Consider the following 20,327-nt stretch of genomic DNA (forward strand, 5'->3'; position numbering starts at 1 on the left):
GGAAACCATGGGACCTATGTTTCTTTGGGCCTGGCTTACTTCACTTAATATAATTTTTTCCAAGTCTTTCCATTTCCTAACAAATGGGGCGGTGTCATTCTTTCTGATGGAGGCATAGAATTACATTGTGTATATCTACACCACATTTTCTTGATCCATTCATCTACTGAGGGGCATCTGGGTTGGTTCCATATCTTAGCTATGGTAAATAATGCTGCAATAAACATAGTTGTGCTGGTAGTTTTAATATGGTCTTGTTTGTGATCATTCTGGTAAATGCCCAAAAGTGGGATTGTTGGGTCATAGGGGACCTCGATGCGGAGTCTTTTGAGGCCTCCACACTACTTTCCAAAGTGGTTGAACAAGTTTACATTCCCACCAACAATGCAGTAATGTTCCCTTCTGGCCACATCCCCTCCAGCATCTGTTGTTATTAGAGTTCTTGATTATAGCCATTCTAACTGGGGTAAGGTGATATCTCAATGTTGTTTTGATTTGCATTTCTTTTATGGCTAGAGAGGTTGAGCATTTCTTCATGTGTCTATTGACCATTCTTATTTCCTCTCCAGAGAAGTTTCTCTTTAAGTCTTCAGCCCACTTATTTATTGGGCAGTTGTTCCTTTGAGGATTTGTTGTTGGGGGATTTAATTTTTTGAGTTCCAGGTATATTTTAGATATGAGACCCTTGTCCGTTGTATGGCTAGTGAAGATCTTCTCCCAATCCATGGACTTTCTATTTATCTTGCTAGCTATGTCCTTTGCCATGCAGAAGTTCTGCAACTTCATGCAATCCCATTTGTCCAACCTTTCTTTGATTTGTTGTGTTTCTCCCCCCTCATATTTTCATTTTGAAACAGTTTCTTCCCAAGCTATCCTGGAACTTACCTATTTTTGCCAAGATAGTCTTAGACTCATGATCCTCCTACATTAGCCACCTTCATGCTAGGATTACAGATGAATATCACCATGCTTGGACCACTCATACACTAGATTACTTAAAACACCTAATAATTGTAAGTGCTATGTTAATAATAATATTGTTTAAGGAATTGTTTAAGGAATAATGATAAAAAATACGTGTGTACATGTTCAGTACTGAAACAATTTTCCAAAATATGCTTGCTATGTGGATGGTTGAATACATAAATGTAGAAGTCACAGACAGAGAGCCATTTTCTTTTCAGTTGCATAAACATGTAAGAATGGAATGCGTGGATCATATGATAGGTATAAATTTAACTTACATACCTTAAAAGTATGAATTTAATGTTTTTAAGGATATCTATGTTGTGCAAACACCATACCTAAATTATGATACTCCCTGACCACCAGCAAAAAACTGTTTATTGAGTGTTACTTTCCATTTACTTCTCAGTCTGGTCTTTAGAAATTACTAGGCTACCTTTTGTTTCTAAGTATATTTGCCTATTTTGGACATTTTATATAGATATAATTATATAATATGTGGTCAATATGTGAATGACTTTTTACCTAGCATAATGTTTGGAAGGATTATCATGATATAGTATGTATCAATGCTTTATTTTATTTAATTACAGAATAATATTGCATTATATAGATGCACTATGTTTATTAATTTATCATTTGATAGATATTGGATCTTTGGTTTTTTTGACTGTTATGAATAATGATGTGATAAACATCATGTGATGTATTTTTGTATGGACATATATCTTTTATTTTCTTGGGTATATACTTATGAGAGGGATTGCTGAGTTATGTGGTAATTCTGTTTAAAACTTTGAAGGTGGTGCCAGTGGCTCATACCTGTAATCCTAAATATTCAGTAGTTGAGATCTGAGGATTGAAGTTCAAAGCCAGCCCAGGCAGATAAACCTAAGACTCTTATCTCTACCTAACCAGTACAAAGTTGGAGTAGAGGTGTGACTTAACTAGCAGAGTGCCAGCCTTGAGTGAAAAAGCTTAGCATGAGTGAGAAGCCCTGAAATTAAGCCCTAGTACCAGCACAAAAGGAAAAAAAAAATTGTCGGTCATAGGGCTTGAACTCAGGTCCTCAGCACTGTCTCATTGAGCTTTTGTGCTCAAGGCTAATGCTCTACCATTTTGAGCCACAGTTCCACTTTTGGTTTTCTGGTGGCAATTTTGGAGAAAGGAGTTGCATAGACTTTTCTGCATGGGCAGGCTTTGAACTGTGATGCTCAGATCTCAGCCTCATAAGTAGCTAGGATGAGCACCTGGAGTAAAACAAGATTTTGAGTAATTTACGTTGAACTGTTTTCTAAGGTGGCAATAGGTGTCCATCATCTTGTCATAGTCTCACCATTGCTATTCTTTTCCTTTTAAAGTCATCTGGTGGATATGAAGTAGTATATTGTTGCACTATTGATTGACAATTCTCTAAAGATAATGGTGGTGAGTTTCTTTTATGTGATAATGTAATTTATCATACATATAAAGAAATATGCACTCCAACTATTTGTCCATTGTAAAATTGTGTTACTTTTCATTGTTGGGTTGTAAGAATTCTTTATACTTATGGAATAAAAGTCTGTATTATATATGACTTACAAACATTTTCTCCCATTATAAATGTCTTTGCATCATCTTGATGATGGAATTGAAGGTTTCTAATTTGGATGAAGTTCAACTTACCTATTTTATTGTTGCTTATTCTTTTGTCTTGTACGTAAGAAACTACCATGTAAGCTAAAGTTATAAAGCTTTTACCTCTATGCGTTCTTCTAAGACTTTTACAGTGTTAGTTTTACATTGAAGTCTATGATCCACTTGGAGTTAATTTTTGTATATAGTATGAAGGTAGGGTACTTCACTCTTTACATGTGGATATACAGCTATTCCTATAACTATTGAAAATCCAATAAGGGGCTGGGAAGGTGGCTCAGTGGTAGAGCGCTTGCCTTGCATGCTCGAGGCCCTGGGTTCGATTCCTCAGCACCACATAAGCAAAAGAAAAAAGCCAGAAGTGGCGCTGTGGCTCAAGTGGTAGAGCGCTAGCCTTGAGTTGAAGAGCTGAGGGACAGCGCCCAGGCCCAGAGTTCAGGCCCCACGACCGGACCCAAAAAAAAAAAAGAAAATCCAATAAAACTGTCTTGACACCCTTACTGAAAATCAACTGATCATAAATTGATGGGTTCATTTCTGGATTCTCAATTCTAATTAATCTATGTCTATGATGCCTTCATTTCCTTTGTTATATACTGTATAACTTTCAACTGTTTTCCATAGAGGCTATACAAATTTACATTCCTTCTAACCATACATAAGTCCTCCTTTTTCTCCACATGCTTAACAGCATTTTGTGTGTGTGTGTGTGTGTGTGTGTGTGTGTGTGTGTGTGTGTGTGTGTGTGTGTGTGTGTGTGCGCACCCGCGCACGCGTGCTGATCTTGAGGTTTGAACTAAAGGCTTAAGCTCTGTCCCGGAGCTTTTGTGCTCAAGACTATTTCTTGAGCCACAGCTCCACTTCCAGCTTTTTTTGATGATTAATTGGAGATAAAAGTCTCACAGACTTTCCTGCCTGGGCTTGCTTTGAATAGCAATCCTCAGATCTCAGCCTCTTGAGTAGCTAGCTAGGAGTAGCTAGCTAGCTAGGTGTGAGCCATCAGTGCTTGGTTAACATTTATTATATTTATATGGAATCTTACTGTAGTTTTGATGGGTATTTTCTTAATGGCTAATAACATTGAACATTTTTCATGTATTTGTTGGCCATTTGTATTTTTTATTTGAGAAGTATCTATTCAGATTGTTTGCTCATTTTTTAATTAACAGGTTTTTTTTTGTTTTAGTTTGAGACAAGGTCTTGCTTTGAAGCCCTGGATAGTCTGGGAACTTGCCATGTAGCCCCATTTGGCCTCAAATTCATCATCTTTCTGCCTCAGCCTCACTAGTGCTGGGATTTTAGCCAGGCTCAGGATTAAGTTTTTGGAATTCTTTATATATTCCAGATATTATTTCTGTCAGATAAACTGTTGGCAAATATCTTCTCCTTTTTAGGAGGTTATCTCTTCATTCTAATGGTTATTTCCTTGGCTTTTTAGTTTGATATAATTCTGTTAGTCAAGTTTTGCTTTTGCTTTCAGTGCTTTTGGAGAAAATTATTATCCAGACAATTATTGCTTGTACTCATATTTTGAAATGTTTCCCTTATGCTTTCCTCTGGATATTTTGGAGTGTCAGGTTTTATAGTAAGCTTCTTAGATCCATTTTCAGTAGAATTTTTGGTAAAAGATAAAGATTTATAAGGCAAATTGTGACCTTGATATCCAGTCTTCTAAGCACAATTTATAAAAGAGGCAGTTTTTTCTTTGGTGTATATTTTTGATACTTTTGTTGACAGTTGGCTGTATATAGATAAATAGACAGCACATATATACATATATATGCATATATGTATATATGTGTATGTGTATATATATATATATACACACACATATATATATATTTCTGTGCTACTCTGTCCTATTGTCAGTGTCTGCTTTTATGCCAACCAACATCATGCTGTTCTGGACTATGATTAGTTAGTATGTCTTTAAATCAGATATTGTAATGCCTTAGCTTTGTTCTTTTTACTGAAGATTGTTTTGGCTATTATGGGTCTTCTGTGCTTCCATATGAACTTTAGGATTATTTTATTAAGTTCAATGAAGAATGTCAATCTCATTTTTTTGTTTTTGTTTTGTTGTCAGTCGTGGGGCTTGAACTCTGGGCCTGGGCACTGTCCCTCAGCTCTTTAACTCAAGGCTAGTGCTCTACCATTTGAGCTACAACATCACTTCAGGCTTTTTCTGCTTATGTGGTGCTGAGGAATCGAACCCAGGGCCTCATGCATGCAAGGCAAGCTCTCTACCACTGAGCCACCTTCCCAGCCCGTCATTCTCGTTTTGATGGGAACTGTCATGAATTTATAGACCACTTTGGGTACTATGGACATTTTCATTATATTGATTTTTTTTTTGTCATGGTGCTTGAACTCTGGGCCTAGGCACTGTCCTTGAGCAATTCAGCTCAAGGCTAGTGCTCTAGCACTTTGAGCCACAGCTCTACTATATTGATTCTTTAACCCATGAATATGGGTTCCACTTTTGTGTCTTCTTTATTCTTTGATCAGTGTTTTATAATTCAAATTGTAGCATTTTCTTTGTTAAGTTTATTCCCAGGTATTTTTTTCTTCTTTTCTGGCTATTATAAATGAGGCTGCTGTTGTGATTTCATTTTCAGCAAATTCACTATTGATATATAGAAAAGGTACTGATTTTTGCATGAAAATTCTGTATACTGTTATTGTACTGCATTCATTTATCCAGTTCTAATAGTCTTTTGGTGGCTTCTTTAGTGTTTTCAAAGTATATAATCATATAATCTGTTGTCATGGATAATTAGACTTCTTCATTTCCTCCAACTATGCCTTTTATTTCTATTTCTTTCCTAATTTCTCTGGTAATATTTCTAATAATATCCTGAGTAAGACTGATGAGTGGACACTCTTATTCCTGATATTGGGAAAATGCCTTGTTTTCTCCCCTTTAGTATGATTTGCATTTATATTTATCCTACATATCCTTTATTATGATGAGGTATGATCCTTCTATATCTAATATACTCAAGACTTTTATTATAAAAATACTAAATTTTATCAAATGCCTCTTTTACATCTACTAAAATAATCATATGATTTTTATACTACCTTCTATTATGTAATATATTATGTTTAGTAATTTGCATATGTTGGACCATTCTTGTATCCTGGGAATAAAACCAACAAACTTGATTATAGTATCCAGGCTTTTGGATGTATTCTTGAATTCAATTTGCAAGTATTCTATTGAGGACACTTATACTGTACCTGTGTTATAAGGGATATTAGTCTATTTTTTTTTATTGTTGTTATATCCTTGTGAGGTTTAATCCACAAGTGTTTGCCTGTTTTGGCTGTAAGGTGTTCACCTCATATAACTGGAAGTACCTCCTCTTAAGTCTTCTGAAAAAAAATCTATGTAGAATTTCGAATATTTCTTCTTATATGTTTGAAATAATTCACTAGTGAAGTCTCTAAACTATATAATTTTCTTTGCAGAAAAGCTTTTAGGTATTATTTGTATAACTCAAATAGTGCTCTTCAGGTTGTCTATATTCTTGATTGAGCTTTGGTAATTTGTATTGTTCATGAAGTTATCCATTTCAACTTAGTTTCCCACATTTAAAAACATGTACTTGTTCAGAATACTTCCTTAATTCTTTCAGCATTTGTAGAATCTATACTGATTATTATCTCTCATTTCAGGTATCTTTTAAATGTCTTCTATTTGTCTCTTCTGTTCTTTATTCTAGATCACTGTGCTTGGAGGCTTATCAATTTCCTTAGTCTTTGCAAAGAATCAACTTTTCTTTGTGCCTATACTAGGGCTTGAAAACAGGACCTTGAACTCTCCTTTGTTGTTGTTTTTTTGGACAAAGGTAGAGCTCTACCACTTATAAGCTATGCCTCCAGTTTTGCCTTTATGCTGGTTAATTGGAAATAAATGTCTTTCGGGTTTGTCTGCCGGTGCAGGCTTCAAGTCAGATCTGGTTTCCTCATATCTCAGTCTTCTGAGTAGCATAGATTATAGGCATAAGCCACTGGCTCCCTGCAAGAACCAACTTTGGTTTCAATAGCCTTCTCTATTATTTTTCTTTTATTCATGCTGTAGTCTTTACTGGTTCCTGCCCTCTGTTTACTTTAGTTAACTTGCTCCTTTTTATCCCCTAGGCTTTCTTTTTTTTTCCCCCTAGGCTTTCTTAAGTGGGAGATGAAGTCATTAATTAAAACCTTTCTTCTTTTTTAATATGTGCTGAGTGCTATGTCAACATAGTATTACCGTGTTTCACCCTTTTAACTTATTTCTGTTCTTATATTTGAAGTGCAATTTTTTGCAGCCAGTATATACGCTGGACCTTACTTTTTATTCACTGTGTCAATCTCAGTCTTTAATGGAATGTTTAGAACATTAACATTTAATTTGATAACTGATATGGCTAAGTTTACATATACTATTTTAGTATTTCTTTTCCAATATTTTAGTGGTTGCTCTAGGATTTACAGTGAGTACCTTTAATAAATCATAGTTTATCTTCAAAACTTCTCTGGTTACTTTTAAGGTTTTCTTTATCAATGATTTTGGATAACTTATGATGTGCTTCAGAGTATTTTTCTTTTTGTTCCTTAATTTTTGGGATTCATTCAATTTCCTAGATCTGTGGAGTTATAGTTTTCCTCAGTGTTTGAAAAATTTTAGTCATTATTTCTTCACATACTTGCTTCCCTTTTCTTTTTCTTTTTTCTTTTTTTTTTTTTTGGTCAGTCGTGGGGCTTGAACTCTGGGCCTGGGCAGTGTCCTGCAGCTCTTCAGCTCAAGAGTGCTCTACCACTTGAGCTACGCTGGTTTTCTGGTGGTTTATTGGAGATAGGAGTCTCACGGTCTCTCCTGCCCAGGCTGGCTTTGAACCGTGATCCTCAGATCTCAGCCTCCTAAGCAGCTAGGATTACAGGCATGAGCCACCAGCACCCAGCCTTTGCTTCCCTTTTCATCTCTTATAAACTCCAACTATATGTCCACTTGGCCACTTAAAGCTATCCCATGGTTGTACATTTTTCATTTTTTTCTTTATATTTCATTTTGTATAGTTTCTATTGTTATACCTTCAAGTTCCAAGTTTACTAATCTTTCCTTTACATCTAGTGCTTTTCATCTCACATATAGTAGCTCAGTGAATCATTTTTTACCTTTCATCTCTTTTTTTGCTAACCTTTGGACATATCAAGCCATTACAATATTAGTTTCATATGCTTATCTGCTATTCTATGATATATGTAGGTCCAAAGTCAATTGATAATTCTATCATTATTTTCTTCTGCCTCCTTGCATTCATAGTAATCTTTAATTAGACATAAGCATTGTGAGTTTTGTCTGTTAGATTCTGGACTTCTATACATTCTACACTTCTATACATTTTCTTGGGTAATGTTCCCATATGAGTTACATAGGGACAGTTTGATCTTTCAAGTCTTAGTTTTATGATTTGTTGGACCTGTATTCAATCTAGTAGTCAATGAATTAAGTGATTTTCTAGGTGAGCTGGTGAGATCAAGAACTATTTTCAGTCTTGTCTTTTTTTTTGGGGGGGGGGGGGTCCAGTTGTGGGGCCTGAACTCTGGGCCTGGGCGCTGTCCCTCAGCTCTTCAGCTCAAGGCTAGTGCTCTACCACTTGAGCTACAGTGCCACTTCCGGCTTTTTTGTTTTTGCTTATGTGGTGCTGAGGAATCGAACCCAGGGCCTCAGGCATGCAAGGCAATCACTCTACCACTGAGCCACCTTCCCAGCCCACAGTCTTGTCTTTCTTCCAATCCTTTCAGATGGTTTTTTTTTTGGTCTTAGGTGGTTTCCTCATATACATGTATTAAAAACTAGTACTTTCCTAAATACCTCAGGACTCTCTTACAATTTTTATGAGGGTTTTTTTCCTGTGAAGTTTTCTCTTCTCTAGTATTTTTCCTGCACATTTAGCCACTTTGGTGACCCTGGACTCTCAGTTCCAGTTCCTCTAATTAGGGAGTCTGCTGGCTCAGCATAGGTTCCACATCCCAAGACCATGATATGAAAATGTTTGTAAGGTAGTAAGCTGGGAAATGATACAAGGCTTAGTTAATTTGTTTCTCAGGTCTAAGGTACCACTATTTAGTGACTTGAAAACTATTGTTTACTGTATTTTCCTTTAAAAAATGTTCAGGTGAAAATATGAACCTTGTCTGTATTATTTCAAATGAGCACAAGTCCTGAGATTCTGTGTTTACTTAGGACATAGATAAAACTCCAAGAGAAATGTTGACAAAAGAAATAACAGAGTACTAAAAGAAAAGAGATTTAAATAATTTCCTGATTTCCTGATATTTCATTCTGTTTAGCAATGTTTGTTTCTTTGCTGACTTGTCTGATCCTATACAGACACAATCAACATTACCTGTGCACTGGTTGAAGCTCTTAAATTGTATGTGGAAAGCTCTAAAGGATCTCTGAGCTTCTAAAATGCTCCCCAGTGAGACTAGGTGTCAATGTTTTTAAATAAAGGTAAGATTTTGGTAGAGGACTAAGTATAGAAAAATCAACACTGCCTGCTTCCTTTATATCTAAAGACTATAAATCTCTTATCTGTCTTAAGTAAGAACTACAATAAAAATTGAGGTTTATTTTTCAGTAATACAGAATATCTTTTTTTTTTTTTTGTCAGTCGTGGGGCTTGAACTCTGGGCCTGGGCGCTGTCCCTCAGCTCTTCAGCTCAAGGCCAGCACTCTACCACTTGAGCTACAGTGCCACTTCCGGTTTTCTGGTGGTTTATTGGAGATAGGAGTCTCACAGTCTCTCCTGCCCCGGCTGGCTCTGAACCGTGATCCTCAGATCTCAGCCTCCTGAGTAGCTAGGATTACAGGCGTGAGCCACCAGCGCCCGGCCAGAATATCTTTAAGGAGGTTAAAAAAAAGGAAATGGTGCTATCTGGAATGAAGTGAGGAGAATGTCTACTGATAAAACTCACAATGACCATATTTTACTTCCTTTTTTTTTTTATTGGTTGTGGGGCTTGAACTCTGGGTTCAGGTGCTGTCCCTCAGCTCTTCAGTCCAAGGCTAGTGCTCTACCACTTGAGCCACAGTTCCGCTTCTGGTTTTCTGGTGGTTTATTGGAGATAAGAGTCTCACAGACTCTGCTGCCCAGGCTGGCTTTGAACCGCGATCCTCAGGTCTCAGCCTCCTGAGTAGCTAAGATTACAGGCGTGAGCCACTGGTGCCCAGCTCATATTTTACTTCTTGAGTCCTCCTATAGTGTTTATTCTAGGACACTCAAATGAGAAGCTAAAAGGCTCTCATATAATATTTTTGATTTTTTAAGAACCAAGAATAAACCCTTTTTGTTTCCCACTAATGATTTTGAAAAATAATTACCTGCTTGAAGCAATGGACAGGCGCTGGGACTGAACATGTTTCTTTTAGGTATTTGTCCCAGGTAAAATGACCTGTAAAGAAAATAGAAATCTCTATCACAGTCAACTTTAAAAAGAAACATGCTTTTGGGTAATCTACACTAAACACTAATCCATCTGCAAACTGTTTTGAGCATAAGAAAACTATTTTTTTCCTATTTGGGCTAAAAGCTATATTAGGAAGGAGAATCTGGGTGACCTGAGTGGATATTTTAGAATAATATTTTGAAATCAAATACTCAAGATGACCTAAAGTATTCTTAATATTAGTTCCTAAAATGATCCAAAATGTCAGAGTAAGGCATACTAGTATCTCAAAGTACCAGGAAGCTAATGGAAAACAGAAGAAACAGAAAGTGAGTAGGGAGATTCCTTTTGAACAACTTGACTCCTGAAGAGACTCCTTGCTGTCAACTGACAGCTTTTGACATCCTGTATAGTTGGCTCCTACTAGCTGAGCTTAAGATGAATGAAGGAAAAGCTATCTAGAGACATGAAGTGAGAGGATTTGAGGAGAGGGGAAGCCAGAAGTGAGATTATACTTGAGCCCTTACTCTTAAAACTGGCTTTCTCTCACCTACTCCCATACCATTTCCCTTTCAGTCATAACAGCATTGCTCTGAGGTATGAAATGACAAAGATCTCATAATCTAGAGAAAAGAAGGACCTGGGAAGTGTTTCTGATAACAGTAAACAGGAACAAATTGAGGAGTTTACCAAATCTTTTAGCCTCTTGAAGTTATGTTAGAGTCTCTCAATGTTTATAGAACACATTTTAGAGAATTAATATTTAAGATGACACTATGCTGGGGCCAGGAAAATATGTTAAGGGATAGACTGCTGTTAAATGCAGATCTCAATGGACCAAATTCTTTAAAAATTAAACCAATTAGTAATCTCCCCCTAATACCCACCTAGAGGTGACCCCATGATGGAGCAGGGAAGGTCCCAGAGACTCTCACAAGCTAAAACACTGTAGCAAACCAGCATTTCTTGAAGTTTCCTCTGAGGTGGAGCAGCACAGGGCCCCTTTGGACCATACGAAAAGCACTAGATGCTGGGAATAAAAATGAGTCACTGAATGATTAAATCTAAATCACTCCAAAGATGATGCTAAAACTTTACATTATACTGACTTTATAGCTCCTGATTTAAAGCTGAATCCTTTCCCATATTCCTCAACTAAGTCAAATAGATTTGGCCAGGAACCAGTCAGTCGTGAAACATTTAATAAGATATTCAATGACCAGTCATCTTGACCAGATAGTTCATAGGGTAAATGATTCTGGAGAGAAGATTTAAAGCAGTTATCAGAATTTAATAAAGATTTTGTTCTTATCTGAGAGAATCCTAAATCAAGGACTGAATATATTTCATTACTGTTTGCTATGAGAATAAAGAAAACATCACAAATTATTTCTCCATCTTTACAAATAAAAAATTAAATCAAAGTCTTGGATTTCACTGGACTGAGACTCTTAAACTGTAGCATCTAGAGCAGCAAGCCCAGAATTTCCTGTGCTGATTGAAATGTTCTATATCTGTGCTATACAATAAGGTACTAGCCACATGCAAATACTGAACATTGAAATGTAACTAATGTAAGGAAGTAAGTTTTAATTTTTACTTAATTTTAAATAATTGCCTACATGTGCCTGACAGCTAATAGATTTATCTTCACAGATTCACAGGATTGGTCAGTCCAAGGTTATTGCTAGCATTAGCATGAGTTCTAACCAAATTTACCCAAGAGACTTTGGTCTTAAGAATTATGGCAAACTGGGCGCTGGTGGCTCACGCCTGTAATCCTAGCTACTCAGGAGGCTGAGATCTGAGGATCACGGTTCAAAGCCAGCCTGGGCAGGAGAGACCGTGAGACTCCTATCTCCAATAAACCACCAGAAAACTGGAAATGGCGCTGTAGCTCAAGTGGTAGAGTACTCGCTTTGAGCTGAAGAGCTGAGGGACAGCGCCCAGGCCCAGAGTTCAAGCCCCACAACCGACAAAAAAAAAAAAAAAAGAATTATGGCAGTGTCAGGGGTACCACAACAATTAAGAGTATTAATTACACTTTACTATTATATACAATTATAGTAATCAATTCCTATGGTGTATGGTAAACCAGTCAAATCTTACATGTTAGGTCATACTCTACTATAAACTGAACAATAAGGAATCTCTTTGTTAAATGTAGTCTATCCACGGTGATAGTTAACTGGCTTGAGCCATAATTTGTTAATATTTTCTTATAATTTACTGCTTGAGTAATTTAAAATTTAATCCCAAATTATTAAATTGCACAGTAAATGAATTTTTATTGACTCAATGAGAATACTGGAATGCCTACTATTATGTTTAGTCAGATATTACATAGTCTCCATAAGCAATAAAATAGTAACACAAGAAATGTCAGACAGTAAAGTATAGATTAGAAGAATGTAGAGAATAAAGTTTAAAATAAAGAGAATAAAAATTGTTTGCTTTTTTCAGACAGGCACCAGTGGCTCACGCCTATAATTCTAGCTACTTGGGAAGCTGAGACCTGAGGATTGTGGTTCAAAGCCAGCCCAGGCAAGAAAATCCATGAAACTCTTATCTCCAATTAACCACCAGAAAACTGGAAGTCCCAGAGTTTAAGCCCCACAACCAAAAATAAAAATTCTTGCTTTTTAAGCTTTATGGTATATGTCACAACTACTAAACTCTGTATTGTAGTGTGAGAACAGCTCTAGACAATACACAAGCAAGAGTATGGCTATGTTTGATTAAAACTTTAGTGTAAAAAACAGATAGGAAAGAGCGAGGCACCAGTGGCTCACATCTGTAATCTTAGCTACTCTGGAGACTGATCGTTATTTGGAGGCAGCCTGGACAGGAAACTCCATGAAGACTCTTATCTCTAATCAATCACCAAAAAAAATACATTTGTGGAGCTATGGCAAAAAGCTTACATACAGCAGCCAGACCCTGAGTTTAAGTCCCAGTATAGCACATATAGACATACACATGACAAAGACAAAGGCACAAACAAAACCAGGTAGTACTGTCAGATGCTGATAGCTTGAACCTATAATCCTAGCTACTCAAGGGACTGAGTTCTGAAGATAGAAGTTTGAAGCCAATCTGGGCAGAAAAGTCTGTTGAGACTCTTATCTCCAATTAACCAGTAAAAAGCTGGAAATGGAGCTGTGTCTCAAGTGGTAGATTTGATTGAAAAAGGCAATTGAGAGAATGAGGCCCTGAGTTCAAAGCCCCAATGCTAGCACACACACAAAACAACAATAACAACAGAAATAATACATAAATAAAATGGTAGTAGGCACAAAACAACAATAACAACAAAAATAATACATAAATAAAATGGTAGTAGGCTTAATTTGGTTCCCAAAGAGTACTCTACCATTCCATAGTCTAAATCATTGATTCCAAGACCATATTGATAGTAGTTTTCATTTTTTTAAAGTTCAAGATCTCAACTCTGAGTTCTCATTTCAAGTTGGTCTGATAATATATACTGTCAAAATCTTCTTAGGGAATTCTGATCAAAACTTTTGTCTAGAGCCAGTCGCCAATAGCTCGTATCTGTAATCTTAGCTACTCAGGAGGCTGAGATCTAAGGATCACGGTTCAAAGCCAGCCTTGGGCAGGAAAGTCTGTGAGGCTCTTATCTCCAATAAACCCCTAGAAAACCAGAGGTGGCGCTGTGGCTCAAGCAGTAGAGCTCCCGCCTTGAGCTGAAGAACACAAGGAAAGCCCAAGCCCAGAGTTCAAATCCCATGACTGGCAAAAAAAAAAACAAAAAAATCACACACACAAAAAAACTTTTGTCTAGGGACTACGGGGTGAGTTGAAATAATGTGATATTGGAAGTCAGAAGATATTAAAAATCTTATTTCTGTAGGTTTCTTTTTTTTTTGGGGGGGGGGGGGTCCGGTCGTGGGGCCTGAACTCTGGGCCTGGGCGCTGTCCCTCAGCTCTTCAGCTCAAGGCTGGTGCTCTACCACTTGACCCACAGCACCACTTCCGGCTTTTTTCTTTTTGCTTATATGGTGCTGAGGAATTGAACCTAGGGCCTCAGGCTTGCAAGGCAAGTGCTCTACCACTGAGCCACCTTCCCAGCCCTCTGTAGGTAACTTTCTTGGATAAATCATTTAATCCTTCCAAACCTCAGTTTTTCTCATCTGAAAGACAAGGATAATATGAATTATATATGATGTATATATATACATTCTTTATCTGATAGAAGTATGTTAAATATTAGGAGAACAAGAAGTTCCTAAATTCATTGAGCTTTTAAATAAAAAGTAGAAATATTAATAAGATAAACATAAATTTAAGTTAATGAGATAAGGCACTGCCTTGAGGATGTAATTCAGGGAAATTTAGTCCATACTTAAGGCTAGGGGATCACTGTGAAGATCAGTGTCACTAACAAATAGAAGTATAACGTTTTATAATGTAGATATATATGAGGAGCTTCAATTATTCAAATATTATAATTAAAACATTATAATTTGAGCCAAACACCGGTGGCTCATGCCTATAATCCTAGTCACCCAGGAGTCTGAGATCTGAGGACTGCAGTTGGAAGCTAAACTAGGCAGGAAAGTCCATGACATTTGTATCTCCAAATAATCGCCAAAAAGCTAGAAGTGGAGGTATGGCTCAAGTGGTAGAGTATAAGCTTTGAGAAAAAAACAGAGACAGCATCCAGGCCCTGAGTTCCCCCAGGACTGGCGCATACACACACGTGCTTGCGCGCGCTTGCGCGCGCGCTTGCGCGCACACAAGCGCGCTTGCGCGCTTGCGCGCACACACACACACACACACACACACACACACACACACACACACACACACACACACACACACACACACACACACACACACACACACACACACACACACACACACACACACACACACACACAATTTTCAATTACTTATTTGGATATTTTCAATTACTTATTCAACAGATGCTTACTGAGGAACTTCCAAGTACAAGGCAGTATAACAGATATCCCTGTTCTCATGAGATTTATATTCTGGTATGTGATGAGATATGATTAATACATATAAAACAAACTAACATGTAGTATTTAAGTGTAATAAAATGTGGTCATGTAATTGAGACTGGGGACTATCTTAGTTATGGACAGAAGAAATATTTGAACTCAGATGAGCAGAGGCAAGCTATATCATTTATATTACTAGATAATAAATGTTTTATAAGGTCTAACACATACCATATGACAAATTTATTATTAGGAAAATGAGATTCCTACCTAAAGGATTTACAAATGATACTAAATTACTTGAAAATGGTAAAGATCCACAGATCAGACATGGTGGTATATGCTTATAATCCCAGCTATTTAGGAGGCAGAGGTAGAAGGACTGTAGTACAAGGCTGGCCTCAGTAAATAGTACAAAACCCTATTCCCAAAAAACCTAACTAAAAAGCAAAAAGACTGAGTTCAACCCTCTGTACCACAAAATAACTAAATAAAAATAGACAAAAGGATCATAAAATATAAAAATACAAGAGATCATGTGAGTGCATACTTTTTTTTCTAATACTTGCTAATTACCAAATATTTATTGAACATCTAACAGATGCCAAGCCTAGTTCTAGGCACTGAGGATGTATTATTATATATACACTCTCTCTTTGTTGCAAAGTGTCTGCTACATGAAGCTTACATCTTGAGAGAAAATAGATAATAAACAACAAAATATTTATATGGTAGCTACTAATGCTATTCTAGTCATATTTCTCTTCTTTGAACTACTTTGTTCCATCTAAATGTGGAACCCAAATTCATAAGAGAAATAAGAGAGCCACTGGCTAAATAATGTTCCACTGCTCAATTTATATGATTTATATGATCCCATAATAATGTTAATTGAATCCTGTTAATGGTCATTTAAATGTTTTATAGTTTTTTGAATACATTCCTTTATGTATCTTTGAATCCATACAAATTACCTCTGTGATAGTTCATTTTACTATTAACTTCAGTAGATTGAAAGATCCCTAAAAGATCAGCAAAACACACATCTAGGTATGTCTCTGAAGATGTTTTTAGAAATGATTAAATCACAAGTGCATTAACCTAACCAATGGTTTGATGCACTCATGGATTAGAAATATGAGCAGACTACTGGAGATGGTGGGACTACAGAAGGTAGAACTTCGTTGGAGTCAAAATAAACTTAGTTGAGTCAAAATAAATCTTCCCTCTGGCAAACTGTTTCAGGCATTTGACTTAGTGGCAGAAAGTCTAACGTAGTCTCCTTAGGACAAATTCTAAAGAACGGGACTAATGGACAGAATATGAATAGTTTTTATCTTTATATAATGTATATTGTCAAAAGATCCTTTAGAAGATCTGTTCATATTAAAAGTGCACAAGAGTGTATTTCCCACACAGATTTGCTAAAACTGGTTTGAAAAATCTCTGTAATTTTGGGGTTGGAGGCATAGCTCAGGTGGTAGAGTGCCAGCCAATTAGTAAAGGCATCAGATACTAAGTTTGAGTTTCTGTCTCAGACCACAAAAAAAAAAAATCTCTGTAACTATGATAAATCTTAACTGTGAAATATTATTATAGGGGCTCGGAAGGTGGCTCAGTGGTAGAGCACTTGCCTTGCATGCCTGAGGCCCTGGGTTCGATTCCTCAGTACCACATAAGCAAAAAGAAAAAAGCTGGAAGTGGTGCTGTGGCTCAAGTAGTAGAGCGCTAGCCTTGAGCTGAAGAGCTGAGGGACAGCGCCCAGGCCCAGAGTTCAGGCTCCACGACCAGACCCCCCCCCCCCAAAAAAAAAAAAAAAAAAAGAAATATTATTATACTCTGGGGCTAGAGGTATGGCTCAAGGCTAGAGGTATAGTGGCTCTTCAAGCAAGGACAAGGCCTTGAGTCTAGAATCTCAGGACCCACAAAAGAAAAAAAGCTAATGTGAAACTATTGTACTTTTATACTATAATATGTTTTACAGTTCTTTAATGTTGAAGGCCTTTTGGAGCTGATCTTTTTATTATTTCTTTTTCATAAACGAGGCAATCTTTCATCCTCTCAGATTCAAAGAGGTCTCTACTAATTAAGAACATTTGCTTTTTGTTTATTGTACATGGTTAAGATGTTTATCTCAGTTTGGTAGGGTTTGTCTGTTAGTTTCTCAGTCTTTCGTGGCTTCTTGGTTTTCCTGTCATATTTTTCTTATTTCAGTATCATAAAAAATCTTAGCCCATGTCTTCTCCTAGGACTTCTCTAGTTTCATTTTTAAAATTTAAATAATTGATCTATTTGTAATTTTTTTTTTTTTTTGTCTGGTCGTGGGGCCTGAACTCTGGGCCTGGGCACTGTCCCTCAGCTCTTCAGCTCAAGGTTAGTGCTCTACCACTTGAGCCACAGCACCACTTCCGGCTTTTTTCTTTTTGCTTATGTGGTGCTGAGGAATCGAACCCAGGGTTTTGAGCATGCAAGGCAAGTGCTCTACCACTGAGCCACCTTCCCAGCCCATATTTGTAATTTATTTTATGAACAAATAAGGTACAGATTTAATTTTCCCTTTCTACTTTATCTATGCTCCAACATCATCTATTAAACAAAATATCTTCTCACTGATTTGAAATGTTATCTTGATCTAAAATTAATTTCTTATATATTCTTAAATTTATTCTGGGCTATATGCAGATGCTTTCATTAGTTTGTCTATCTTAGGACCAGGAGCACTCTATATTTTGTGTAATTTAAATATCTGCTAGAATAAGCCCTTTTAAATTTTTTTTAAATTTTATTGTAAAGTTGATGTACAGATACCTTTAGCAGTATGTTTTCTTGGCCCTTTTTAGATGATTAATAAATTGTACTAAAAAAATCCAGTTATTCTGAAGTATCTCAAGCAAAGCTGTAAGATATACAAGTAGTTCATGCTCAAAACGTTATTTACTCAAAACCCTTTAAAATCATTAGCTTGATTTTTTTTGTTGGGGGGGGGGTGCAGTTGTGGGGCTTGAACTCTGGGTCTGGGCGCTGTGCCTCAGCTTTTCAGGTCATGGCGAGTGTTCTATCACTTGAGCTATAGCACTACTTCCGGTTTTCTAGTGGTTAATTGGAGATAAGAGTTTCAAGGACTTTCCTGCCTGGGCTGGCTTTGAACTGCAATCCTCAGATCTCAGCCTGCTAATGTAGCTAGGATTACAGGTGTGAGCCACAGGTTCCTGGTGATTTATTTTTGAGATAGGGCCTTACTATGTAGCTTAGGCACACAACTGTGTATGTGCAGAACTTGCTATGTGTCCCAGGCTGGTCTCAAACTATTGCATTGCTAGTATTACAGGTATAAGCACCATGTATGGAAATTAGTTTGCTGTTTTTATTATTTATTATCTAAAAATACAACACCAAGCCAAAAATATATTTTCTGAAAACAAATAATATTGAATTATGTATAATATATAATAAATATATATAATACTGAATTGTATCAATAGTGTCCTTTTAAGTATATGATCAAACAACTTACTGGAAACAATGAACTCATTAATACTCTGGCTAAAAGGGGGATGGCTCAAGTAGAAGCTGTTCTTAGTTTCAATGCAATGGTTTCATTAATGCACATTTCTACCATCTAGTTTGGGAGTTAAAAATGTATTCAAAGGAGAGTGTTAGTGATTTAATATGTACAGCCCTTCATTAAATGTCTAGAGGTTGGAGCAAAAGGTTAGGCAAAACAATATAGCTTGAATTATGTGATAATGCTTCAGTAACATTTCTATGTGGCTTCCTCCTTACTGAAAAAGAATAAGGAAATAGCTTATACCTGGCTTGATGATACGTAGTGACTTGCTTTATCAGAGCTATTTTTAATGATGTTACTCACGAATATTTTCTTTTCAAATGATGATTGAGAAGCTAATAAAAAAATGTTGCCAGGTATCACAAAGTAACAACTTCATGTTTCTGGAGTTTCAAGGTTTTTTTTTTCAAAAAATTTTGAAAATTTTGATTTTTTCAAAAATTTTTTCAAAAATTTTTAAATCTTTTTTTTTTGCTTTTTATTAATGGAGTGTGCTAAAGTGTACTTTTATACTATTATGTTTTTTGCAGTTCTTTAATTACTAATAATGTTGACGACCTTTTGAAGCTTATCAGTTTTTTATCTTTCCTTTTTTATAAACTGAGGTAATCTTTCATCTCAGATTCAAAGAGGTCTTTACTAATTAAGAACATTTGCTCTTTGTTTGTCATAAATGGATATTTGTCTTAGCTTGGATGTCTAATTTTGTTCTTGTTCAGATGACTACATAACCTGGAAAAGTTGTTGCTCTATTGATGCATAACATAATGCTATTATTGGTCTTTTATGTGAATATATATGCATATATATAATTTGAATTTTGGAAATTTTAGCTGTGCTGTCAACTTTGAAAACCATGTTGAGTTGGCATTGTACAGAAATTAATAGCCACCTTGGTCTAGAAATGTTAAACTTAATTTTTTCCATTTTGTACATGCGTAAACACACTGTATTAAATATGTAAGTTCTTATCTACATGGGTTTGATTACAGAAATCAATGAAGTATTCTCTAAATAATGAAAAAATGCATAAAGATGAAAAAGGAAATCACTTCATGCATTTTATTTAATAGGAAAAAAAACACCTAAATGGGTTCAAAGCCAGCCCAGACAGGAAAATTTGTGAGACTCTTATCTCCAATTAACCACCAAAGCTGAAAGTAGAACTATGGCTCAAATGGTAGACCACTAGCCTTGAGCAAAAAGAAAAGCTCAAGAACCCTGTGTTCAAGCCCAGGATTGGCACCAAAAAAAAGAAAGAAAGAAAAAAAAAGATGAAAAGGAGAGAAAAGAAACGAAAATTTAAAAAAGCACCTAAAGCAAGTTTAATGTTCTTTTTAGGCAAAAGGAAAGACTGCTGAGATAGGGGAAAAAACCAGAGGTTCCTGAAAGGCTAGGCAGTAACCCTGAAGTGAAAAGCCTGGATTCTAGAGGCTTCCAAGATACAGAATAACAATGTTCAAGCTAAAAAGGACCTTAAGAGTATCCTAAAAGAAATTTAGCTATGTTGGCTTCATAACTGCTCATCTTACCATTTCTCTATTTTCTATCATATTGTTTATTAACCTTCATATTCTACATCATGTCATTCCAACTATTTAAACTCTTACTCATTTTCTAATCTCCACAGTTTAACATAGTATTTGAGACCTAATCATGCTCAATAAAAAGTTTCCAAGTAAATAAAAAGAAGAAAAGAACATGTGGACTGGGATGTGGCTTAAATAGTA

The 20,327-nt window shown here is 36.2% G+C and overlaps 1 protein-coding gene across 9 annotated transcripts in view; it reads right to left on the reverse strand.

The window, feature by feature from the left end:
• Positions 1–20,327, reverse strand: part of Scmh1 (Scm polycomb group protein homolog 1) — a 118,288-nt gene that overhangs the window by 60,013 nt on the left and 37,948 nt on the right. For 6 of the 9 annotated variants that reach the window (XM_042682198.1, XM_042682206.1, XM_042682241.1 and 3 more), the window contains one exon: positions 9,977–10,047. In XM_042682198.1, the coding sequence (XP_042538132.1) occupies positions 9,977–10,047 (71 nt within the window). Of the gene's footprint in view, positions 1–9,976; positions 10,048–10,928; positions 11,072–20,327 lie in introns of all 9 variants that reach the window. The other 3 variants (XM_042682231.1, XM_042682259.1, XM_042682224.1) reach the window with 1 other exon arrangement.

This window comes from Dipodomys spectabilis, unplaced genomic scaffold (assembly GCF_019054845.1).
Source record: "Dipodomys spectabilis isolate Male_0828 unplaced genomic scaffold, ASM1905484v1 ptg000002l, whole genome shotgun sequence".
Lineage (NCBI taxonomy): Eukaryota > Metazoa > Chordata > Mammalia > Rodentia > Heteromyidae > Dipodomys > Dipodomys spectabilis.